General features: G+C 49.9%; 1 protein-coding gene and 1 pseudogene across 1 annotated transcript in view; one reads left to right on the top strand and one right to left on the bottom strand.

Annotated features, from left to right (window-relative positions):
- Positions 1–26,179, top strand: part of NEURL1B (neuralized E3 ubiquitin protein ligase 1B) — a 38,774-nt gene extending 12,595 nt beyond the window's left edge. Inside the window, exons 2-5 of the mRNA XM_006737154.3 lie at positions 5,551–6,096; positions 17,953–18,672; positions 20,761–20,886; positions 21,263–26,179. Of these exons, the coding sequence (XP_006737217.1) occupies positions 5,551–6,096; positions 17,953–18,672; positions 20,761–20,886; positions 21,263–21,507 (1,637 nt within the window). The 3' untranslated portion in view covers positions 21,508–26,179. The remainder of the gene's footprint in view (positions 1–5,550; positions 6,097–17,952; positions 18,673–20,760; positions 20,887–21,262) is intronic.
- On the bottom strand, positions 13,030–14,120 carry LOC102731064 (cleavage and polyadenylation specificity factor subunit 5 pseudogene; annotated as a pseudogene).
- Positions 26,180–26,533: the final 354 nt, after the last annotated feature.

The following is a 26,533-nucleotide window of genomic DNA, read 5'->3' as shown; positions in this document are numbered from 1 at the left end:
TGGCCCTCTGCTGCCACCGCCCAGCTTTGCGACCTTGGTTTCCCCCTCTGGAAAACGAAGGTGGTAAAACCTACCCTTTAGTCTTTGGGACCGAAGACTAAATCGAATAAACAGAGGCACTCACCGGCCCATAAAGGGGCTCAGTAATAGGCTGCGTGTGAAAGGAGGGTACAGAATAGACCGTTCTCCTGGCTGGCGAGTCCCTTTCCCCGTGGAGCGGAACCTGCTGCAAATTTCAGCCAGGATGCCATCTGCTGAATGCCTGCACGCTGGAGGCTCTCATCTCGGCGGCCAGAGAAGCTGGAGCGCTGCTTCCTGCCATCCTCTTGGCCGTGAATGCCATTTGCTCAGGCTCTTTTTATATCAGTGGAGAGCCCGGGCTGGGGCAATGAGCGAGGCACACTTGGGACACTGCTGCGACGTCCTAAAAATGGGCTTCTGTCCTCGGACACTAAGGGAAGGCCACCCCAGGGTTTTCGAGAGGACGTTCCTGGCCAAGGTCACCAGCCCTCTATGGAGAAACATGTCCAGATGTATTTCCCCAGACCTACAAGTAGACGTCTCTGATGTCAAAGGACATCAGAAACCTTCTTGTCAAAGGAACGAAGTAAGGTGACTAATGGGAGAGACCACGTGTTTAGTGAACACCTACTACGTGCCACGCATCGTGTCTGACGGATTTACCTCACAAATTCAAAACTCCTCACAGCGGTCCTGCAGGGTAGTGAGGACTCCTGCCAGTTTTGTAGCGCTGGATGGGGAGACCCAGAGAAGTTAAGCATGGACCTTAATCACACCGCTATGAGATGACAAAACAGAATTTAAACCCAGATCTGTCTGACTCCAAGCCTATGTTCTCTTTAACTGCCTCCTTTAGGAAATGAAACTCTGGGAGGGATGGAGGTGAAGGGCTCACCCAGGAGTTGGATCTGCTGTTCCCACGGGGAAGGAAATGAACGTTTGGTGATCATCTACTATGTGCCAGGATTTCTGCCCGATCTCTCTACGCTCTCCCAGCCTCTCAGCAGCCTGAGACAGGGGTCTAAGGTCACGTGCCATTCCAGATGAAAAACTGCGGTGCTGGGAAGTGACGTGGCTGCCCAGGGCCCCCAGGCAAATGAGCAGCAAAGCACAGGCTCGAACCCAGAGCCCATGAGGTGTGTTCTAAAGCACAGATGCGGGAAAAACACATTAGCCACCACCCGAGCTGCTCTCATGTCCACCTGTCTAACCGAAGGACTTGTCCAAGGCTGGGCAGTGACAACATTTAGTCAGAATAGAGTCCCGTCCTCCCTAACTGTCCACAGCCACTCAGTGCCACCCCCCTCAATCTCTGCCCCTACATTTAGAGTCGAGGCATTGCTTCCTTGACGAAACACTGGAAAGACCCTCCCCTCTGGTCTTGGCAGGGCTGCAGCAGCCTTTGGTCAGCTGTGACGTTGGGCCAGGAATGTCTCCTGCTCCCTCCTAGGCTACTGCAGAGGTCTCCTGGGCTCCCACCGGACAACAGCCCCTCTGCCCTGCCTTGTCCTTAGAGTCCCCAGGTCTGACTCCTAGCCAGAAGAGGAGGGGGCTCCCTGGCCATAGGCGGCACCCTCACAAGGCCAGCGGGTGCTCAGCCTTCGGTGGAAGAAAGGGGCCTGGGGCCTGTTCCCTGGCTTGGTGTGGGGGCCTCTTCCTGGCAGAAGGTTTTCTCACCAGTGACAGCGTGCCCGTTTGAATCTGGTGCTGCTGCCAGCAGCTAGGAACCTCTGTGCCCACAGACTTGGCCATTTGGGGGAACAGCTGAAGTGATCCCCAGGAGGGGAACGGTGGGGGACACTGTGGCCCTTGATGGAATATTCTGCAGCCAAGAAACCTAAGCACTGTGAGTGTTCAGGAGCCATGTGGGGAAAATGCTTTTTATGTAATGTTGAGTTAGAAAACAAAAAGGCAGGAAGCAAAACTGGATGTGGGCTCTGACTGCAGTGAAGTTGGAAAAGGTGCTGAGGACTACTTAGTACTCAGTACTTCCACACCGCTTGTGGAAAAAGGCTGGGACTGGAGGAAAGGACGCTGGTTTGGGATCAGACATTGCTGGGCTGACATCTCTACACTGCTTCTCGCAGCTGAGGGCAAGTGTCTCTGCTGCCTGGAGTTTTGTTTCTCGCCTAGAAAATCCTGCAGGTGAAGGATTTTGAGAAGTAGCTACAATCCCATGTCCCAGAAGACCTCTGGCATGAGGCATAGCACACAGGGAGGGCACAGCCAGGGGCTCTTCCATGGATAAGGGCCGCGCAGAGACCATGGAAAATGCCATGTGAGTTAGGCTGTGAAGGTAGGTAAAAAGGAGGGATTTTCCTCCTCCTCACCAAACTGTCTATCACGTAGCTGTGGTGTTTAAACATCAGGTTTTCCGTTAACATCTCTGAAGTAGGATGTTCTGTGGGGCCCCTGGGGCCCGCATTCACATTTCTCTGTTTCTTATGGAAGCCACTTTCCCTGAGCCAAGCTAAAAGCAGTTGGTGGTGTACAATTTGGAGATTGTTTATTACTGTTCTTTCATCTTAAGCATTTTCAATTTGTATAAATAACACATCCTCTTAGACACTTTCACTCTGGTCTTTCTACCTCATGTCAGGACACTGGCCTCTGAGGGGGTAGAAAGAGTGCTTATCCCTCACTCCCTGAAGGAAGTTGGATCGTACAATCGAGATTGAACAAGTATGTAAACTTCGCAGGTCACTTGGCTGTGTTTTGTCCTAACATATAGCTGGTTTTATAGGAAGCTTCCCCTTGTAGGAACAAAGCAGTGTGTCTCCCCAGCCAGTGTTCATTTCAACCGCCAGGTCGCTCTGAAAGGATATCTACTTAGGATTCCCAAGCTGTTTGGTAAAGAAATTCTCCAGTTGAGAGAGAAGGATGGGGAAACAGCAGAGATGTCAGGGGGAGAGGAAAGTAATCACATAACCGTGGCTTGTGGGCTTTGGTGCTCAGAAGGGCTTTTGATCTGTGGTCATATTTAATGTTCCCTGGAGAGTGTGTCAGCTGTGGGGACCTTGGGGAGGATTTGGCCTGTGGACACGGGAGGAAGCTGCAGCCCCAGAGAAGCTGGGTGGCTTGCACAAGACTACAGCGTGCATGGAGAACGTGGGCTCTGTGGTCCCTGGGCGGCCTCTCCTGATGGTTTACACCGGGTCGTATTTCCCCTTGTTTGATTTTTGTCCTCCAAAATAGCTCTCCAGTGGGCCCTTGCTCTTATCCTTGTGCTTCTGGAGATGACCCGCAGTGTGGCTCTGGGTCCACCCTCTGCGCTGCCTGGGGGGCCCCTCCCTAGCAGGCAGTGCTGGGCCTGCTCTGCGAAAGCCCTTTGTGGTCCCCTCTCCCCGCTGTCCCGTACAAGGTTCCTACCAATCAAGGCAGTTTGGGCTGCAAAGATCAGAAACCTAGCTCAAGCTGGCTTATAAGCCAAAGAGTGCTCTCCTTATCCTCCTTGGGTGAAAGTAACCTCTGCCCTTCTGCCTCCTGCCTCAGAGGCGGCCTGCCCAGACGCCCACTGACCTTGAACTTGGCAGGCCCCCATCCCTCTTTGGGCCCATTTCCCCACCTGTAAAATGGGCTTATCAGAGATGATTTCTGAGGTCTGCTCTAGCTCTAACATAACAGAGGCGGCAGGTGGCTTTTATCAAGTGCCTGGTGTGTGACTGGCCTTTGCTGAGCATGGGAGAATCAAAGATGAAATGGAAAAGCCCCTGCCCTCCAGGATCCAACCCTAGTATCTCCCTATCCCTCCTCACCACCTCTCTGCCTCCCCGTCAAGTATCCATTACTAGTCTTATTTACTGACTATATTTTAACCATCCAAAGCAAGTGCACGGAATGTTTCAGCTCTCATTAAAACCTTAAAACTCCAAATCTCTACTGCCTTCAAAACATATCCAGGATCTGACCCCTTCTCACCACCTTTACAGGTACCGTCCCACCTGCCAATCTCAGCCTTCCTCATCTGTGCCTGGGATAATCCAGTGGCCTTGCCCTAGCCCCCAGCTTCCTCGGCCACCCCCCTGCCAATAGTCCCCTCTCCACACAGCAGCCTGAGCGGTCTCACTACTTCTCAGTCCGAAACCCCCAATAATGTCCCTCTCACGTAGGATAAACTGGCTCAAGAAAAAACAAGCGGCGACCACAGCACCCCCTCCCTCCCTGCCACCCCTCACTGCTCGGGCCCTGCTCTCATTTGCCTCCACCTCCCCCACCTGCTCACACCACCCCAGCTGGCCGCCTTGCTGTTTCTCAGCCACAACAGCTCATTCCCGCCTCAGGGTCTTTGCACGTGTTGTTCCCGTGCCTGGAAAGCTCTTCCTCCAGCTACCCTCATGGCTCACTCCCTTCACCTCTGCTCAAAAGTCACCGCTTAAAGAGGCCCTCTGTGAAAATCCTAATACTTCTCTCCCCCCCACTTCCTGACTGCATTTTTCTCTGTGGTGCCTCCCACCAGGTAGAGTATGTTTTACTTCTTGTCTGACTTTGCCCCCCGCCCCAGAATGCCCACTCCTTCAGAGTGGGAACCTTATCCCTCTTGGTGACTGCTGTATTTCCAGTGCCTAGCATGGTGCCTGGCACACACTAGGTGCTCACTAGGCATTGTTAAATGAACGAATGATTAAAGTCCCTTAAGTTTGTTTTTCTTATGCAGGACCTTGGCTTCAGTCCTTGTATTTTGTCTTCTGTGGATCACTGGCTTCTGTTTAGAGAGGGGCCTCCAGCTTCCCAACATGGCTTTCTACCTCCTAACTGGGGCATCCTCCCCCACGGGCTTGGGGAGGGGAGCCATGGCTTGCCTGCCTCGTCATCACATCTCTCATTTTCCCCTGCCCTCGCTCCCATTAGTCTCAGTATTAATGGAAGCCCAGCAACGTGCCCAGAGCACAGTGAACCCCATGGCTGGGTGTGGGAGGAGTGGTCCCAGCAGTGGCCTCTCATTCCCTGAGGTGGCTATTCTTCTGCCACGATTACGGACCACTGTGTGCCAGGGGTTGCCTGCGATTTATAAGCACTTGCCATGAAAATTGTACTCAGCTACTGTTGTGAATGAGCAGCAGAGACTCGTGCAGTAATGACCCACCCTGCCACCTCCCAGGCTGCCAGAGCCAGAACTGCCCCTGGGATGGAGGAGGAAAAGTGGTAATGATGAAGCCCCCACCTCAACACTCAGCCACCTGAGTTTGTGGCCAGCAGCCAGCTCCTTTGAAAAGAGACCCTCCCAAGATTCTCCAGGTCCTTTGGTGCAAAATTCCCTTAGAAACGAACCCTCCAAGGTGCATGTTCTAGAAAAGCCAACCTTGCTTATAAAGAATGCCTTCATTTTCTATGGGTAAATGGGAGGGGAAGTCACAGATCATAGTGACTTTGTTGTGACAGCCTTGGGCAGGCTGGCGGTAGCTGGAAACTTCTCAAAGTTTACTACGGGTCTAATTAAGATGGAATTTAAAATGCAAATGACTATGAAAAGACGAACCTGTTCGCGGAGTTCTGAGGGGCTCTAACCCTCCTGCCTGTCTCTTCCCGCAGACCCGAGCCCGCCGGCTCGCCTCCTGGCCACCCGGCCGTGCTGCGGCCCCGGCCCCGAGCGGCGCCCAGTCCTGGGCGAAGCGCCGCGCTTCCACGCACAGGCCAAAGGCAAGAACGTGCGGCTGGATGGCCACTCGCGCCGGGCCACTCGACGCAACAGCTTCTGCAACGGCGTCACGTTCACGCAGCGGCCCATCCGGCTGTACGAGCAGGTGCGGCTGCGCCTGGTGGCCGTGCGCCCGGGCTGGAGCGGCGCGCTGCGCTTCGGCTTCACGGCGCACGACCCATCGCTCATGAGCGCCCAGGACATCCCCAAGTACGCCTGCCCTGACCTTGTCACGCGGCCTGGCTACTGGGCCAAGGCGCTGCCCGAGAACCTGGCGCTGCGCGACACCGTGCTGGCCTACTGGGCGGACCGCCACGGCCGCGTGTTCTACAGCGTCAACGACGGCGAGCCCGTGCTCTTCCACTGCGGCGTGGCCGTGGGCGGCCCGCTCTGGGCGCTCATCGACGTCTACGGCATCACCGACGAGGTGCAGCTCCTCGGTAGGTCGCGCGCCGTCCAGGCACTGGGTCTCTGTGCGCATGGATGTGTATTTTTTTTAATATTCGCAAACACGAAGGGCTTACTTTGCCAAGCCTTGTTCTAAGCAGTTTACACATTTTAACTCATTATTATTATTATTATTATTATTATTATTATTTTACCACAACCCGCCATACTCATTTTGCAGGTGAGAAAACTGAGGCATGGAGAGGTTAAATAACTTGTGTTGCAAAGCCAGGACTGGAACCCACAAGGGTTGGGTCCAGAGTCCAGGCCCTGGCTCAGGTTCACTCATACATCAGGTACTTGTGCTCATTCACTCACTCAGTCTTTTGTCCATTCCTTTGCTAATTCCTTCACTCTCTTGTTCATTTGCTCATTCACTCACTTATGCATGTGTTTGCTCACTCATTCGTGTATTCAGTCATTCACACAGGTATATTCATTTGCTCATTCATTCAGTCACTCACACATCCACTTACTCAACAATCAAATTTATGCCCCAGTCCTCGAGTTATCTACAGTGGCCACCGTTAAGGGGCTCAAGGTCCACTGGGGAGGCAGGCAGACAAGCCAGGCTAGCCCTGGCTCTAACAGAGGAGGCAGCCGCTAGTGTTAAAATCCTGGTGGTGAGAACCCTTGGGGAAGAAGCCCTTGAGACCTTTTTTCCCTCTTTTATTACTTTTTAAAATGATTTAAAATTCACATAACTTCAAAGCAACCATTTTAAAGTGTACAATTCAGTGGCATTCAGTTGGAAACAATCACCTCTAGTTCCAAAACATTTTCATCACCCCAAAGGGGAAACCCATACCCATTCAGCTGTCACTCCCCATTCTCCCCTACCTCCAGCCCCTGGCAACCACTGACCTTTGTATTTGTGGCCTTAGCTCTTGAACTCACAGGTTACATGTGAGCCAGCCCAACCTTGATTTCTGAGGAAGTGAAGGGAGATCAGGTTTCTCAGGGGATCTGGACACAGCCCTACCTGTCACTTACCTTCAGTAAATATACAGATTTAGTTTTTGTTTTTTAAGTTTGAGTTTGGACGGATTTATACACCAGCCATAACCCAAGAAAGTTCCCCTCTTTCTTGGAGGCAGCCCATGTTCTGATTTTTCACCATAGACTAGTTGCACCTATTCTTGAACTTCATGTAAATGGAATCATACAGTGTATATGCATTTCTGTCTGGCTGCTTTATCGCAGCACATTATTTTTGAGATTCATCCATGTTGTTGCTGTGTGAATCAGTGGTTTGTTCCTTTTTAATTGCTGAGTAGTATTCCAAGATATAGATGTACCATAGCTGGTGGATCTGAATGTCTGGGCTGTTTCTGGTTTTTCTGCCTTGCACCTTGAGGGAAAACTCTGGCCCAGGCTCCTTGCTCTCCACTACCACCCACACCACCATTGGGCAAGGAGGGAAAAGACACGCATCCCAGTTGTGCCCTCCTTCCCCAGAAGAAGGAAGGCAGAACTTCTGAGTGGTTAAGAGTAGAAGGTTGGGAGTCACACAGACCTCTGTTCCACACCTGGCTCTCGACATGCCAGCTGTGTGGGGTTGGCCAGGTGACTAAACCTCTATCCGTCTCAGTTTCTTCATCTGTAAAATGGGTTCACAGTAGCATTACCTCCTGGCATTGTTGGGGGACATGAGGGTATATGAAAGGGACACAGCACAGTACCTGGCACATAGAAGGTACTCAAGAAATAACAGCTAAAAAATCAGAATCCCTGCCCATCTGCATGTGGGGCTAAGCACATGTCTGAATTCCAGGCTTAGGCAGACCAGACTACGAATAGCTACCCACCCTGTTATGCTGGGGCCTTACTTGGGCATTTTAACCACATTGCCCCACACTCGAGTTTTCCATAGAAGGTTTTGCATTTCACCTCCAAGAGATGTAGGTTTCTAAAGCCTCCTAGATCTCCTGTCACTCTGTTTTGGAGCTCTCTATTCAGAGCAGGGAAACAATCACACCTCATTCACCTGCTCCCTCATATAGCCCATGTGTTGGGGTAACCGCCAAGAAATCATATCCACCCTGTAATCTTGCACAAGTGGGTTAGGGTTTTTTGAAAATACAAACTGGAAGGAACCTTTGATGACTTAATCTGAGGAGTCATGGACTCTTCCCCCGTTCATTTGTTCACTTAGCAAACTTTTACTGAGCCCCCTTTAATGCCCCAAGCCCCTTGGAGGAAAGGGAGAGAACCCCCTGGAATACTGGTGTAACGTGGTAGACATGATCCTCAGTTTCCTTATTTTCAGGCAGTGCCGGAGATGTGCTGGTTGATAGGAAGCCCTGTGCTACAGGACTAGGTTTACAAGTGAGATTCAAAGGAATTCCATTTCTGAGTGATAGGATTCTAGGTGAATTTCATTTCTTTATACATCTATGAGTTACTTGACCAAAAAAAAAAAAAAAATGTGTGAAGAGCTTATAGTGCTTTTACAATGAGAAAGGGCAATAAAGTAATTTTTCTTTCTGAAGGTTACATGAGATAATGGGGAAGTTTCTGGCATGTGATCAAAGCTTAATGTTTCCTTCCCAGGGGAAGAGTAAATTGACATTGGGGACATCTGGGTAAAGGGATTATGGGTGATCCCCACCACTACCACCAAAGTTACTAATGACTCATGATCAGGAAAAAAAAAAGTTATAATAAAAATAAGAAAGCTAAGCTTTTATGATTTTTCTGGCTTGAGTTCAGGCAACAGATACCCTACTGTTGCTGGCAACAGGGGTGAGGCAACATGAGAACCACAGAAATCCCATCCTAAGTGGGATCTCCCTCTCCCAATTCTTAGAACTGGGCTTTCTAATGATGGTGTCTAAGGTACCAAGTGGATAAATACAAGGCAGCCAGTGTTTGTGCAATCCAGGGCCCTCTGATCTCCTTTTCCTCACAAGGAACAAGGAGGTGACATAGTTCCTTTAGAGATTGTCAGCTGTGAAACTCCATAATGGAAAACTCCAGAATAGAGACCCCTCACCCCTCCCTCACTTCTCTCAGACCAGTAGATAAAGACTGAAAACCAACAAGCTCAAGTATCATCTAAGTAAGCTTGTCAAATTGAACAAATAAAAATACAGGACACCTCGTTACATGTGAATTTCAGAAAAATAATTTTTTAGTACAAGTATGTCCCATATAATATTTGGGCCATACTTATAAAAGCATTTGTTTTTCTGAAATTCAAATGTCACTGGGCATCCCGGATTTTATCTGGCACCCCTCATCTGAGAAACATCCCCCTGTCTTGTGGGACAGGGGGACCCTTTATTTGTCCTGGAACTTGAGCTAAAGTTACGTCTCAGAAAGAAAAAGGTTCATAGGCCTCATGTATTTCTTTCACTTGTTGGAATTATGTTCCTAGCCCAGCATCCTCCTGCAGGGGGGTCCATCTGCAGACCCCCATGTCTGGTGTGCCTTCTCTTGTGACCTGCTCATTCTCTCCTCAAGACAGGGGATTTAGCCCCAAACTTCAGGACTCAGGGAAGGGAAGTGACTTGCCTAAAACCACCAAGTTTGTGAGTGGCAGAGCCAGGATTAGAACCCAGATGCATCCGTCTATCGTCTGTCGTTAGTTCAGTGGTTCTCAGCTGTGGCTGTATCCAGACCAATTCAATCAGAACTTCAGGGAGTGGCCCCCAGGCATCTAGATCTCTCAAGGCTCTTCAGGTGATCCCAGGGCATAGCCAGGCTTGTGACCACAACAGTCACCTTTGCATGGGCGCCTGTTTCTCCTCCCTGCTGGGTGCTGAGCTGAGTTCTTCAGACATGTCAGATCATGGCATGGGAGTCATCCCTGGACCACTAAAGCCCCTTCTCTCGTTTGACTTTTCTACTTCACCCCCAGCCCCTACTCTAAATTCCCATTCACCCCTTCCCCTGCCCAGATAGGCACCACTCTGGTGTTTAGTATTTAAAAAAAAAAAAAAAAAAAGAGTTTTACATGCATGGGACTGGGCAAAGAATCACTCCATTGTTCTTTTTTCACTTGCCCCATTTTTAGATCTGTCTGGTTTCTTGTTCCCTAGCAGCTCCTGCACTGACAGACTCGGGCGCCACCAGCCCCCCGACCCAAGCAAACTACATTGCAGGGCACACTCTCCCACAAGGCTGTACTGTGGCTTCTGGGGTTTACCATTCTCTGGGGCACAGACCAGGATGGCCTTGCTGGATCCTGGAGTGGGCCATCTTGAGAACCTGTGATTTCTCTAGATGCTCCTCTGGGCCAAAGAGAAGGGGCTGAGCCCAGGCAAATGACATTCTGTTGAATTAGTAGTTAGAGAGGCAGGTATGGCCAAGTTTCCCCCTCCTCTCCCTGGCTCCTCTGAGAAGCTCTTTCTTGGAGCTCTGGAGTTCAGGCCCCATGTCCTGAGGCACCTCTGTCCCTCTTACAGACAACGCAGTAGTGGTCACTGTCATATAGCCCCTTTGTCCTTCCTTTGCCCAGTGGTAGAAGGCTGGTCAGACCAAATAAGCAACACCAGTCCAAGGCCATGGCATTGCGGGCTATGTTGTCAGAAATCTTTGGTTTTAAGTGTCAAAAACCAGTTCAATCTTGCTTAAGCAAGGAAAAAAAAATTAATGTCTCATGTGACTGAAAATTCAGGGGAACGACTGCCTGTGAGGCTGGCTTGATGCAGGGGTCCAATGAACAGCACCTGAAATATTGGCCTGCCTTTATTTCTTGCCCTGCTGTCATCTTTATTAGCATCATCCTCAGCTGGGCTCCCTTTTGGAGGTGGGGGGGAGGGGGGGCACCAGCAGCTCCATTCCCATGTCTCTCATCCCACCAGATTAACAAATCTAGCAGGACAGCTGCTTTCCTACAAGGTCTAGCTAAAGTTCAAGGTTTAGCCTCATTGCTCTCCATTGCCAGGAGGATGCGATACAGTGACTGGCCAAGTTAAGGCCTCCTCCTCAAGGTAATCAGTGGAACTGGGAGGTGGGTGTGGGGGCAGTTCTCTTAGAAGAAAAGCCGGGTGCTGGGACCTGAAGAAGGGGGAGAGGATGTCATACACCCAGAAATAGTAGCTCTATATAGGCCTTGTAAGGGAGTCATTTGCCATTTTTGAAAGCCTTGAGCCCCTTCATTAATTTAGTTACCTACTATGCAGCAGGAACTATGCCAGGAACTTTACCTGGGTGATGTTTTCCAGTCCTCACTAGAACACTGTGAGGCAGGAAATAGCATCATCCCCATTTGCAGACCCTGCATGGATGGATAATTTGGCCAAGGTTACCTATCAGTTGGTGGTGCTAGAGTTCATGTTTGTTTTTTATTAGCGTTATGAACAAAGTGTTTGACAAAGACTTGAACTTATGGATCCAGATGCAGGGCCTAGAGGTCAAATGCACCACCCCATGCTTCAAGTGAGGAAACTGAGGCCTAGAGAGAGGCAGGGACTTGCCCAAGGTCACCCAGCTGATAAGTGGTCATGATAAGGGAGGGGGTTGGGCCCAGGATCCTGGGGGTGGGGGTGCCTCAGCATGGGACCTGTGAGCACCCCACATCACACAGGAGGAATGGCTGCAGGTGGCTTCGTCCAGAGCCTCAGTGGGCAGCAGCACAGGGAAACTGGCTTTTGCAGTTAATGTATTCTCTCCAGTCTAGGCCAGCTATTTCCTGCCTCACAGTGTTCTAGTGAGGACTGGAAAACATCACCCAGGTAAAGTTCCTGGCATAGTTCCTGCTGCATAGTAGGTAACTAAATTAATGAATGGGCTCCCTGCCTGATAGTAAGGCATTTGCCTGGCAGGGTGGCCTGAAGGAATGTGGTTTCCCAGGCTCCTGAGAGCCTACTCTGTGCCAGGCACAGTGCCAAGTACATTGTTATTCCACAGATCTGCCATTAACTTTTCCCACAGACCTATGAGACAGGGGTGAAGGTCCTCACATTGCAGAAGGAAACTGAGGTCACATCCAGGACCAGACAGGGTCCAATGGAGGTCTGTCTCCCCTGGTCCAGCCTTCTTCGGTTGGAAAAGCATGGGCTCAGTGGCCCACAGACCTGGCATCTGCATCTTTCCTTCTTAAGCCCCAATACCCCTGCCCTGCTGCAAGCCCTCCTGTGGCCAGGGCTGAAGGAGCTCTGCTCCTGTACCCTCCTGCCTCTTTGGAGACATTGCTCCTATCATTTGTCCCTTTCTCCACCCTCACTTTCTCCCTCCCCACAAAACCATTCCTATGAGCACACACAAGAGGTCTGGTTTCCATTTAAAAAAAAAAAAAAAAATACCCTTAGGGCGCCTGCATGGCTCATCTGGTCAAGCTTCTGACTTTTGATCTCTGCTCAAATCATGATCTCAGGGTCATGTGACTGAGCCCCATGTTGGGCTCTGTGCTCAGCATGGAGTCTGCTTGAGATTCTCCCTCCATCCCTCTGGCTCGTGCTCTTTCTCAAATAATATATATATTTTTAAAACGCCATTGGCAATCTCCTCCACCAGCTACTTTCTCATTTCCCTGCTTTCTTCAGAGCAAAAGTTTCTCAAAAATATCTTTGCCACCCTCTCCACCTCCCTCATCCCAATCCTCTTTAGCTCATCCCAGTAATATGTATTTATTTTTAAAAGCTTAATGTGAAATTTAAAATGAAGTCCACTTTCTTTAATGTACAAAGAAGTATGAGTAGAAACAGTAATAAATTATATATCACATATGTTTATACCATTTATATATATGGATATGCGGCCATGTATAATTGGCGGTGCATTTGACCTCCAGGCTGTGCATCTGGATCCATAAGTTCCAAGTCTTTGTCAAACACTTTGTTCTCCACATTAACTCTACTATTCAAACAGTAAAAGTGGATAGCAATTTAGGGAGTGGGAAAGAAACCCCCAAAGACTTTTCTACCATGTTTATTCTACACTGTGTATGGCTGTGTGCTTGTTTCACCAGTGCACAGAATTCAGCTGTATATAAAACTGAACCTGTTCAGAAGCTGGAGACAAGAAAGGATGGATCCATAGCCTGGTGCATTGTCATACAATTCAAACAATGATAGAACTACCAGCTTGTAATTTTTAGGGACTATAAACAAGGCTTCCTCTCGAAGTTGAACCAAAAACAACTTATGTTCCTTAGGGCTTTGTAATATGTACAGGAAAAAATGGATACTGAGGAGGTTCAAAATTTGGTCTCTACCAGTTACCAATGCAATTAGCAATGACCCTGTCTGGCAGGACTTGATCTTGATGACTAGTAGCTCTGTCAGCATTTTAGTCCTTCATCTTCTCCTGGGTTAAGTTCACCACCAGGTACTTTGAAGAAAATTGTTCCTAGCTGCAGCAGTGACACGTGGGGTAGCTGGAGCTCATGTACCTCCTCACAATGATTTTATCCAATTCCTGCCTCATGCACTGAAATCTGGCTGCTCCCAAGCTGTCCTCATTATCTCACCAGACTTCAGGCTGCCAGATCCAGAGTTGAGCCTCTTCTTCTTACCTGGCCTCTCACTTTTGGCACAGGTGGTCTCTCCCTGCCTCTCTGACCTGCTCATGCCTCCTGGCTTCACAAGCTTCTGGTTTTCCTCTAGCCTCCCTGGCTGCTCCTCCTTGGCTTCTTTTTTGGCTCCTTCCCTGCCTGTCTTCATATGCTGAGAACCCCAGGGTTCTATTGTCAGCTTTCTTCTCTATCATGTAATACAATACGCATGTAGAAAAGTGTACAAAACATCTGTGGAGTTTAACAAGCCATCATAGAGCAAGACCATTTCTCCATCTACCCTTTTTCCAGATGATGATCCAAGCCTGTCACCAGGCCTTGAATCCCATCTTTAGGATGTTGGCTCCCAAGTCCATATTCCCAGCCCTGATGGCTCCCTTGAAGTCCAGACTTCCCTCTACCTACTCACATCTCCTCCTACCATCCAAAAAGTATTCCACACTGAACATTCAGGCAGCCATCCCCACTGTCACTGAAGGGCACCACCCACTTAGTTGACTGGTCCAAAACCTCAGGAGTCATTCCTGATTCCTCTTTTCCTTGCCTTACATCCATTCTGCCAGCATGCCCTGCCCCTTCTGCCTCTAGTGCATATCCTGAATCACCTTTGGAGACAATGAAGTGACTGATGGATGGCCCTTTCTGTCTCTAATTCTTCTAGGCTTCTTTTGTCTTCACACAAATATGGTTTCTCTTGAGACATAAATTCTGTTCTACTTCCAGTCCCAGACATATTTGACCTGAGAGAGCTAGGGAAAGGAAAGAAAGGAAAGAATCCAGCTTTCTCCCAGATCCAGAGCCAGGCTCTGGACATGGCCCAGCGAGAGTGGGAGGTTGTGGAGCCAATCCTAGCCACCCCAGTCTCCCCTGTGCCTGGCCTGGGACCGCTATTCAGATGTTTGGGGTGGGGGCAGAATTGTCAGACTCATTCTCTCAGGGATCATATTAGACTCGTGGGGACTGCAACCCCAAGAGCCATTTGGCTGGAGGCTGAGTCCACGTGCTGGCAGCTCTAAGAGTAGAACAAAGGTGAACTTTGGAGGCAGTACTGCTAGTGGTCAGGGGATCTGGTTTTGGAGTCATATAGCCCAAGGAGGAATCCCATTACTGTCACCCCTGGCTGTGCAACCTTAAATAACTCGCTCCACTTCTCAGAGCCTCGGTGTTCTCCCGCTATGAAAAGTGCCCACTTTACAGAGCCACATGAGATAGTGGTGAGGACTGATAGGGATAATGTGCGGAACTGCATCTGGTAGGTAGGGTCTCAAAAAAATATCTGTATATACTTTCATCAGGTCTAGAGAGTTTGGAGGCAAATCACAGGTTAGAAGTTAGGAAATCTTGATAAGCTCCCTTGGGGGCCTCTTGGTATTGTGGGATTTCTGGTTCTCCACAGAGAATCTTTTGAGAGGTGGATTCTGAAGTGTCAGGCCTAGGCCAGCACTGTGCTGTCTTGGGCCTGTTTCACTCAGGGACAATGCCTGATGGGGACAAAGCTCCTTGCATAGAGATAAGTGAGGAGAATCAACCTTTTCTGAGGGGCTGCTGTGTGCCAGGTATCAGGCTAAATGCTGTCACATATGTTGTTACACCAGACTCGCAGATTAAGCTTTCACTTCAGAAATGCTGTTCCTTCACACAATCTATTCCTTCTGCCTGGAATGGTTATACCCCACTTCCCAGGCACCACTCTACTCCCTTGGCCTTCAGGTCTTCACTCCATCTTCACTGTCACAAAGACCCGTTGTGGCCTCACTTCTGACCAAGTTTCCCTTTCACACTCAGAGAACTCCAGTTCTGTCACTCTCTGGTTGCGTGACGTGGAGTAACTCACCATGCCTTTCAGAGTCTGAGTTCCCCCACTGAAACATGCTCATTTTAAAGAGCCGTGCAGGACAGTGGCCCTTAGTAGCACTCACCACAGTTTGTACTTACACGGTTTTATGTCCGATGCTTCATTAAAGTCTGTCTCTCCCACTGGAATGGGAGTTCCATGGACACAGGAGCTGTGCCTGCTTGTTCATCTCTCTTCACCCAGCACCCAGCACAGCATTTGGCACGTGGCAAGTGCTCTATACATTTTGTTCAAAAAACATTGAAGGAATAATGATAATAACATGATTTGAGCACTTATTTTGTCCCATGTTCTGTGCTACACTATTCATAAAAACATCTCATTTCATCTCTGTAACAACATGAAGGAGGGGGACCAGGATTATTCCATTTTAAGCTGAGGAAGCTGAGGCTCTGGAAGATTAAGTGACTTACCTAAAGTCACATAGCCAGGAAGCGCTGAACCTAGGACTTGAACCATCTCCACAGGCCATGCTCTTAATTAGAATGCTGCACTGAAGGATGGACTCCTATGTAGAGCTGTTTGGGCAAGGAGGAGGAGCACTAGGGTGGGGGACAGAAGCAGACGTTGGCAAGGGCAGAGACCCAGGGTGAGTCACGGCCAGTGCCTTTAGGCTTGGCCTAGCAGGATGTGTAGGACAGAGAGCCCTGGGAGAGTGCATCACACCAGGAGGCTCCACCAGAAGTGGATGCTATACCAGAAACATCCACTTATCTAAAATGTCTTAAAAAAACAAACAGAAAACCTTATTTTAATCTTTTATATGTGCCTTTTTTTTTCTGATTACAAAACCAATACATGTTCACTAAAGTGAGAAAATCTAAAAACTGTAAAGCAAATTTCCATCCAGAGATAACCACCCTCACATTGTTATGTATATCCTTCCTGTATTTTTCCTATGCATCCTATACATACATTTCCCACACCATTGGAACCAAATAATATATTGTTTTGTATCTTCTTTTGCTCACTTAATTTATATCATTGGTGTTTTCCCACATTATTAACTAGTAATTGAAAAAGATTTTTTAAAATATTGGGGTTTTCTGATAAGAGTTGTAATATACGTATTTATTGTAGAAATACTGGATAATACACCAGTAGGCCAAACAAACAGTTCTGTGAGCCAGGTCAGAACGTGGATGGCCAGTTTACAAAATCTGCCCTGTGGATTTCTGCAGGTGGGGTAGGGAGTAACTTGTCAGACTCTCACTAGGGGCTAGGGCATGCTTTTTGAAAAAGCATATTCACTATTATGACTTAATTTTATATTTGGAAAACTAAAGAGGAAGAAATAGTTTTTTCCATGATATAAATTACAGAATGACAAATCTTAGCTAGAGGAGTCTAGTTAGAGAAGTTTGAAAAACACTTTTTCTTGCTTTACTTATTATGATTAATGAGAATATTTTTATCACTAAAAAAACTTCACAATACTTTAGTGACTGTTTCTTTCTTTCCCTGATTTGTTACTCAGAGTGGCAGTCTTCTAGAAACCTCATTCATTCATTTATTCATACAATAAAGAATGAAGGTTCTTTGCCCAGAACCCTGCTAAGCCCTGAGAAGGTGGTGGTGAACAGACAGGCAAGGACTCACATTCTAGTTGGGGAGACAATCGACAAGTAATCTACCAAAGTATGAAGACCTGTATTACCTAAATGAAACACTATTTTGTTTTTTTACTTAACTATATAATATGTAGTATCAAGAACATGTTTCCATCCCACTAAAAATTATTCAAAAATATTTTCATGACGGTGACTTAAAACTTAGTTTTCTGTCCTATAAAATGAGGCCATCTCTTGCAGAAAGCGAACATATTCAATGTTTGTGCAGCACTGGGCTCTGTTCTTTCAGATTCAGCACATGTTGAAGAGCCTGGGTTCTTGTTGTGGCTTTGCCAGTTTGTGTGTGACCTTGGTCGAATTCTTTAACCCCTCTGTGCCTCACCTCCCTTCTTTGTTAAATGGCTGGTAATAACAGAACACACCTCACAGGTTGTGTGAGGACTCAGATAACACGCGAAGGGAGCTTAAAATAGCGCCTGTCATATAAGGCCACAAATAAAGAGCAGAAGGATTCACTTATTGGAGCTTATGTTCTAGTTGGGGAGGCCAACAATAAAGGGTTTTCAAATCTTCCAAAGTATGAGAAAACCTCTGGAGTGGGGGAAGGAAGAAGGAGGGAGGAAGGCTGAAGGAAGGGAGGGAGGGGAGGGAGGGAGGAAGGAAGGAGGGAGGGAGGGAAGAAGGAAGGAAAAACGGAGGAAGGGCCTTATCCGCCCATCCCAAAGAGAAGTGGCTCCAGGATGGAGCATGGTAGAGGACAGGACATAGGCCATGCCCAGCAGGATTGTGCTTATTCAGATTCTGTGCACCTGTGGTTCTTGAATCAATACACACGTGAACTAGAAAAAGTGAGGGGCTGTGGGGAGGGGGCGGGGGAGAGTGGGGGGACCGAGGCCGCGGGTGTCGGGGGCTCCCCGCCGGCGGCCCGCACCCTCACGGCCCCCCTTCTGCCCTGGCGCAGAGAGCGCATTCGCCGACACGCTGACGCCCGCGCGCCTCAGCCAGGCCCGCTTCAGCGCCTGCCTGCCGCCTAGCAGCCACGACGCCGCCAACTTCGACAACAATGAGCTCGAGAACAACCAGGTGGTGGCCAAGCTGGGTCACCTGGCGCTGAGCCGCGCCCCGGGCCCGCTGCCCGCCGACGCCTCGGCCGCCGCCATCCCGTGCGGGCCTCGCGAGCGCCCGCGGCCCGCATCGTCGCCGGCGCTGCTCGAGGCTGACCTGCGCTTCCACGCGACGCGTGGACCCGACGTGAGCCTGTCCGCCGACCGCAAAGTGGCCTGCGCGCCGCGGCCCGACGGCGGCCGCACGCTTGTCTTCTCCGAACGCCCGCTGCGACCCGGCGAAAGCCTCTTCGTGGAGGTGGGCCGCCCGGGGCTGGCGGCGCCCAGCGCGCTGGCCTTCGGCATCACTTCGTGCGACCCGGGCGGGCTCCGACCCGCGGAGCTGCCGGCCGACCCCGACGCGCTGCTCGACCGCAAGGAGTACTGGGTGGTTGCGCGTGCCGGGCCCGTGCCGAGCGGCGGCGACGCACTCAGCTTCACGCTGCGGCCCGGCGGCGACGTGCTCCTAGGCGTCAACGGGCGCCCGCGCGGCCGCCTGCTGTGCGTCGACACCACGCAGGCGCTCTGGGCCTTCTTCGCCGTGCGCGGTGGCGCCGCCGGCCAGCTGCGCCTCCTCGGTGAGTTCCCCGACCGACCGCGCGTGCGCCAGGCCGCCGCTGGGTGGCTCGAGTCGCACCGCTGAAGTCCAGGCCCGCTTCCCAGGCTTGAGCGCGTATTAGCGCCCTTCCGCCTCCACCTAGAGTTTCTGATTTAGTAGGGGCGGCCCCGAAATACAGTTCTAACAAGTGTCCCAGGGATGTCCATGTTGCTGCTCCCAAGCCCACACTTTGCCAACGAGGACCTAAGTTCCCACTGGGGTCAGGGCCTGGAAGGCTTTATGCAGTCGGTAAATGGTCAGTGCAATTTTTATTTCTGTTATGACTTATTTTTTATATACATGAGGCATATTAAGTTGTAGGAGAAAAAGTAAACACAGCTACACTTAAAAGAGGACATCAGAATAACAGCATCCACAGAAAATGGGATGGAGGCTTGAACCATCTTATTTTGACATGATTTTGCCTTCATTCATGCCACCAATAGACACGGAGCACCCACCAGCTGTGGGCCAGGCCCTGGGCTCCAGGATGGAGCATGGTAGAGGACAGGACATAGGCCATGCCCAGCAGGAACTTACACACCTGAATGGAGAGCTGCACCATGTGATGTGGGCCACTGCAGAGGGGCTTCTCTCCCATTTGGTAGAATGGAGGTGGTGGTCAGGGAAGGTTCCCAGAGAGCACAGCTCCATTTTCATGATTCAAGAAGGCAGTCCAAATGGTAACAGAAAGAATGAACATTTCCTGTTATCTCATTCAATTTTATACTCCTGATGCCTCTATGAAACCGAAATCATTAATCCATCCACAGATAAAAAAATTGAAGTACATAGAGATTAACTGACTGTCCCAGTCACATAGCTGGTCAGCCATGAAGATGTTGGGCAAATCACAGACCTTCTCTGAGCCTTGGATTCCTTTTGTGTACAGAGGGAGCAATTACCTGCATCCTGGCATTGTCATGAGGATGAAATGATGAGGTGCATATAATGCTTTTAGCAGGTGCCTGCCACCTTTAGCATGTTTAATACGTAGTAACAACAATGACTGCTGTTTGCAGGCAGAGGAGGAACAAGGAAGCGGTGGTATCGTTTGTTTTTTTTTGTTTTTGTTTTTAAGGAATGACCAGACATAGTCACCATTTACCCTGAGATGAGTTGCCTAAGTTCCCCACTGGGGCTTTGGGAAGAACTAAGCCTAGAATCAGTCTTCCTTACCCTCCTCCCCAGCACCTCCAGAGGAACCAGGATGAGTCCTTGAGTGGTCAGGAAGAGAAGGTAGAATAGAAGTGACTTCTTTTGGAGGCCAGGGACTTGCCCTCCTGATTTCTACCTGTCAGCAATCCTAGCACTGCATTATCTGTCCATCCATCCTCAAGTAGGGTAAGGGAAGGAACATCTCTCTCACCTAAGAAATAACCCATTATTATCTGAACCAGCAGTGAACATAAGGGAGAAAACTCATTCGTGTTGACTACTACTAGTCAGGAATCTTGTAGTTGCAAGTGACAAAACCCCAAAGTGCCCTAAACTGAAAGGGAAATGTATGGGTACACATACCTCAAAAGTCTGGGAGTATATTGGATGGATTTAGGAACAGACGGATCGAGGTTTTAAAAGCATGTCCTCAGGATCCCATCCCAAAGCTCACTTTCCCCTATGTTGGCTTCACTCTCAGGCAGGCTCTATAGTGCCAGACCTACCTCCCAATGGATGCGCCCCTTCTTTCCCAACAGTTGTAGTGTTCTCATGAAGACCTCTTTGACCTTCACTGGGTTATGTAGCCTTACCTAAACCATCATTGAGACCAAGGGGTGGAAGTTCTTCTTGGCCTGGCCTGGATCATGTGAGTGAGGGTAAAGTAAGTGCCCCAACAAAAAATCCTGGTACTGTTTCTGAAATAAACAAGACTGGAGGCCGAGCAGGCAAAGAATAGGTGTCCACCACACATGTACAATTCCATCAATCCTTAGCAGAAACCTGGGAGGTAACTCTTATCCCCCCATTAGACAGACGGGGAAGCTAAGGTGCAAAAGAGCGAAGAGCCAGGGACTAGCAGAACAGGACTCACCTTCTACCACCCCTGATGGAGTCTCTCTGGTTTCAGGCACCTTGCAGTCCAGCCCTGCGACCACGTCCCCATCAGGGTCCCTCAGCGGCTCCCAGGATGATAGCGATTCTGATATGGCCTTCAGTGTCAACCAGTCCTCCTCAGCATCTGAGTCATCCCTGGGTAAGGAGGTATAAACCCTAGAGGGGGTAGGGGCTGGTGGCTGGCCTGGCTCCTTCAGCTGCGCCAGAGCCTTCCTGAGGCTAAGCAAGGATGGCCACCTTTTCCGCCTGCATCTTCTCCTTCCTCGGCTGTACAGTCATCTAGAGGGAAGAGAAATCTCCATGTTGTATCCCAAAGGGTGATCATGGTGCTTGATGCTTGGGGGAGGGAGAGTAGGGAAGGGGGCAAAGCCCAGGAGAAAAACCCCAAATTGGTGTCTCTCAAAATTGCTTCCCCACAAGTTCGGCCATAGAAGCTCTGCCTTCTTGGGGTTGCCCCAGCAGAACCCACGTGAAAACCACATTATTAAGGTCTGTCTTGTTCTCCCTTTCTGCAGTGACCGCACCCAGCTCCCCGCTGAGTCCCCCAGTGTCCCCTGTGTTCTCCCCACCGGAGCCGGCAGGCAGCAAGAATGGCGAGTGCACGGTGTGCTTTGACGGGGAAGTGGACACAGTCATCTACACGTGTGGACATATGTGTCTGTGCCACAGCTGTGGCCTACGGCTCAAGAGGCAGGCCCGCGCCTGCTGCCCCATCTGCCGGCGACCCATCAAGGATGTCATTAAGATCTACAGGCCGTAGCCTGGCCCACCAATGGGCCTTGGCCAGAGCAAGGTCACCTTTCTGAAGGCCCCCTGAGCCAGGCAACTGCTATGGCCACCAGGGAGTCCAAGGGCAGTGGCCATCCCATCTGCCACTCTCCAATGGTGGGCAAGGCGTGACAGTCATGGAGATGAGGCCCTGGGGGTCTGAGCCCAGGCAAGGGCTGCTTCTGGCTCAAAAGTGCTTTGCCCCCAAAAGGCCGTCCCAAAAGCAAGCTCAGGAACTGCCTAGCAGACCACCCTGTCCCTCGGTGACCTCTCGGCTGGGAAACAGCATTCCCTGTGCAATGCTTTTTGCTGGAGTTGGGTTGAGTGTGTGTGAGAGAGGGTGAGGGGAGGGAGTGGCCAGAGAAGAGAGAGAGAATGTGTGTGAGAGAACGAGTGAGAGAGAACGCATAGGTATTTATCCAGGGATCCTGGCTCTGGGAGGTTATTTAACACTAAGGAATGTGTAATCCAGAGCCCAGACGGTAGCGTGACTAGAAATTGTTCACTCTCTGGGGCTGTAACGTCAGCTGGTTTTGAATGTATGAAGCCTGCACCTAAACAGAACTCCCTTGGATGGTATAGAAAAGGGACACTCAGATTTTGTAAGGGAAGGAAAAAATAGCTCATTGTTTACAGCTCCAAAGCAGCAACGCCTTGGGGGGAAGGTGGGTGGAGAACAGAAAAGAACAATTTGCTTTTTTAGTTTCTTCCTCAGTCCTAGAGAGGAGTTTTGATGGGTGCTGCGGCCCACCGAGAGCTCTGGGTGGTGTCATCCCCAGAAGCCTTTTCACCCCTTCAACTCAGATAGCCTAATAATAAGCATAGTGCACCTTGACTCGGTCCCTCTAGATGCTTTTCGTCTGTCCCATCCCTTGCTGTCCCCAAGAAGAAGGCAAGCAGCAGGTTCTCTTTTCCTGGAGGAGAGAAAGAATCCTGGAGGCAGGTGACTCACCTGCAGTTGGAAAGGCCACCCCATCACGCAGACGGCTCTTCACATTTTGTGTTGTCAGCCCGGGCCTGGCATTCACCAGCAGCGGTGGGCATCACCAGGACAGCCTGCTGGGGAAGTGGTAGGAGGAAAAGACTTTGCAACTGGTTCTGATTCTCAGCTTCCCTTACGCTGCTGATTACTAAGATGTTAAATGATCATTAAGATGTTAAGAGCTGAGACATTAAAACGCTGACCTTGGGACTCTCCCCCTTCCCAGGGCCATTTACAGGCATTTCCTGGGACCTGGCCCTGTCCCCGACTTCCACACCCCTGCCGAGGCCCATGTCTGCAGACTCCCAGACCACCCCTGGGCTGATAGGCTGGCCCAGGCCCGCTCTGCCCCCAGTTCAGGGCCTAACCTCTGCCCTATCTTGTGCTGTACTTTTAAGGAAGCCCCTGGGCCTCTCTGATTCTCAGTTCTCAATCTGTCCTTCCTACTCCAGAACCCACGAGGGAACCAGCATAACATCTAAAAAGCCCAAGACACCCTACAAAGAACAGGTAACACTTTTACTACAATTCCTAATCTGTTCCTCTGCTGCACAGATGATGGCAGAGAAAGGAGAACATTCAGAGAGTTTCTGCATTCATAGAACACGTGTGCTGGGTGTCTGGGGGCCCAGAGCCCAGCTCAGCTGGGCCCTCATCAAATCAAAGCCTGTAAGACCAGGTGGTCTTTGTAATGTTCTAGGTCTTGGACCAACTGCTTCTTCTCTGCCTGGAGTGGTCATAGTGTTCCGACCTGATCTCAACTTCAGAACCCCCACTCTTGCCCCTGCAAGAACCCCTGATTGGTTATTGTCCCCCTAGTGAATCTGGGAAACATGCCCACCTTTAAATCTTGTGACGGAAGTTTTTGGGGAGGACAAGAGCCGGAGACGCTGGGTAGCACTCAGTGCCCAGCTGCATTTGGCCAGCAGGAGCCTTCCAATTTCCCCATGTATGGGCCCAGACCATGTGGGAAAGGACTCGTGACCTCCTCCCCACCAGAGCTGGTTCTCCAGGCAGCAGTGCCCACTGACCGGATTGAGCCAGTCACAAGCTCTGGTGGTCCTTGAAGCCAGCAGGAGGCAGCTGGTCTCCCCTGCCTCTTGCTCTTCCTAACTGCCCCCACCCCTGGGTTCCAGCCAGGGTCATGTACAGTCACCACCAGGAAACCAGTGACTGAGGGCCTGGACCTGACGTGGACCGGGCCATGCTCCTGGTGACCTGTTACCTGGATCAAAAGGAGCTGGTGGCCTGTTTAACTTGCTCCGCAGCTGCTATAAATAGCCTCCCTGTTTCCAAGAGGAATTAAGGGGGTGTTTGTCTTCTAAAAACCAGACATTTCCTGATGCTCTAAACTGATTTATTCAGTGCTATAGAGGAGCTGCTCACATGGCCCTCACATGGCGGGAGAAAGAGGAAAGGGAACCCCTCTCTTTCACTTCACGTCATTATGTGCCTCGGCGCTGGGCTGGAGAGGCGTCTCCACGCATTAATCCTGGGAGGCAGGTCTTACCCCACTGAGTCACATCTAAAACACCACTGATTGTAAAATACACCATTTTATGTACCGCTAAGGGAAAAAATGCGAATTTTAACTGTAAGATACCACAGCTATATGATTCATTCTAATCAGAGACTTGAAATGTGAAAAAAAAAAAAAAAAAGCTGTGCTATTTAGAATTGACAAAACACGGTATTATTCCCGTTTGACAGGTAAGAGAACTGAGGTCCTGTGAGTGAAGTGATAGGATCACATGCAGTAGGTGGTAGGGCTGGGATTCAAACCCAGGAGTGTCTGGTGCTGAATCCCACTCTCTCCGCTGCCTGGCCCCAAGCCCCGGAAAGCTTGAGACTGCCTTGAGTTTTCTTTCTTGAAACTTCTCTGGGCAGCCCCTGGAGAGAGCCTGGGCACCGGCGCCTGTATGGAGGCTTCCAGCCCCAGGCTGTGGTCCCTCTGCCACCCATACCCTAGAAGGACAAGTGTCCTTCCTTTCAGGCTCACCTTCCCGCTGCCTGCCTTCTCCTGGCAGAGCTGAGCTATGTGAGATCCTGAGTCCAACCTGAAGGCCTCCTTTGGTGACACAGGGGTGCACATACGGGACAACTTCGTGGAGGGGCTGAGGGCGTTGTCCCACCACCTTCCTGGGCCTCAACACTGCCACTCGCTCAGGCAGGGACGCTAGGGCTAAGAAGGGGGTGACCAGAAGATACTCCCTTGTTGTGGTCTTGTGCCTGCTTATTTTGAACCACCAGAGAAATTGGGCTGTTTCCAAGTCAACACAAGCCCCTTTTCCTAGTCCATTCCCAGAACTGGGAGGCTGCTGGGGTTTAGCTGCCCAGGGCAGCTGCCCCTCTATGTGCGGTAACATTTTGCTAAACACCCGCTCATCAGCATGGCCTGGGTTCTGCACACAGTGTTGGGAACTGGGCCTAAAGACAGAGCCGCAGGGAGCAGACAGTCCGGAGCTGGACGGATTTGTAAACTTTTATTTGCTCCCTCCAGCGTTGGGTCCTGTGCTAGCACATAGTAGGCACTCATTAAAGGTTTACGGGAGAAATCCGAAATCAAGTTACGAGGGCTCAGGGGTTTGGTAAAACACATATACATGCACACAAAGTCATTCAACAAGCATCTGCTGCGTGCCTACTAGGTATGGGGTGCTGGGAATGCGGAGCAGAGAGGACAGCACCCTAGCTCTGCCTTCAGAGGTAGAGACATTAGAGGATAATGAGATGCTAGGGACAGAATACTTTGGGCTTTCTTGGCCATTCTGTTGCCTTTGGGGATCTATTCTGGTGAGTGCCCATGACTGCTTTCCTGACCCAGAGCCTCCTGCCTGCTTTGAGAAGCCTCCTCTGCGTTAGAAATGCCAGATATTTTGTAGTCAGTGAGCTGCTGCCAAAATGGCCTTGGGCAGAACCCTCAAGGGCCCCACCGCTGGATGATTACCCTCAGGTCCCACCAGGGAGACCCATGGGGAGACGGCTACCTGCTTCTTTCAGGCTTGGGAGTGGTTGCTGGAATCAATACCTAGGTCCCCAGAGAGCCCCATCAGTTCCAGTTGAGAATGGGCTTGTGCAAAGTCTTGGAGAACGAGAGGCAGTAACCTCTCCCTGCCCAATCCCATCCCTGCCCCAGTTCTGGCAGAGGGATGCCTGCTCAGGAACATGTGGCATTTCTTGGTATTTAATTGTCTTCCCCAAGCCCCTAATGAAATGACTTGTACACCAATCTGTCTGTGCCTTATGAAAGTGTCTGTGCACTTTTTATCCTTTTTAAAAGCAACTTTAGAAAGTGGGCAGGGGACTAGCATACATAGTAGTATTCTAGAAATATGTGCTCATCACTGAAACCCTTCTGCATTATGTTTTTGATGTAGGAGTGATGAAGTGTACTCTCTCATCCCATCCCCCCACTACCTGTATACAGACCTTTTTAAAAATGTCTCTTTTCTTATTTTTCTGATTCAATACTGTGACTTCTCCAATACAATCTAATCTTTGGGGATCTGTAATAAAGGTTTTAAAACTTGGGGGGAGTGGGTTGGAAAGGGTTTGCACTGGTCCTGTGTGTTGTGCTTTTGTGTGTTGTGTGTTTTGGTTTTTGTCTATTTTTATCTGTTTTATATTAACATAATTTTTCTGTTTAAAAAACAAATACAACTTTGGCTTGTTAAAAAAGAAAGCTTCTTCAGAACTCAATTTTAAAAATCGCAGTTGCACATACTGTTGGGGAGTGAAGGTGAGGGATACAAAACATTGCCGACCTTGAGGGAACGATTTGCAAAATGTCCACAGAATCCTGATAATGTTTGATCCTTTTGCCAAGTAACTTTTGTGAAAATATCACAAGGAAATAGTTCTAATCAAGGATAAGCTCTATATGTAAAGATGTGCATTGCAGCATTATTTATAATGGTAAAGAAAAATTGTATAAGCCACCCTAACGTCCAACAGCAATGGTGAACTTGCCAGAACTCTCGGTTTCAAGTGACAGAAACCAAACTCAAACTGGTTTAAGGGAATTTAAAAGCTCAGC

Source organism: Leptonychotes weddellii, chromosome 7, assembly GCF_054177405.1.
Source record: "Leptonychotes weddellii isolate Sample4059 chromosome 7, ASM5417740v2, whole genome shotgun sequence".
NCBI lineage: Eukaryota > Metazoa > Chordata > Mammalia > Carnivora > Phocidae > Leptonychotes > Leptonychotes weddellii.
The sequence above is the reverse complement of the archived record's forward strand: the minus strand, read 5'-3'. Positions and strand labels throughout refer to the sequence as shown.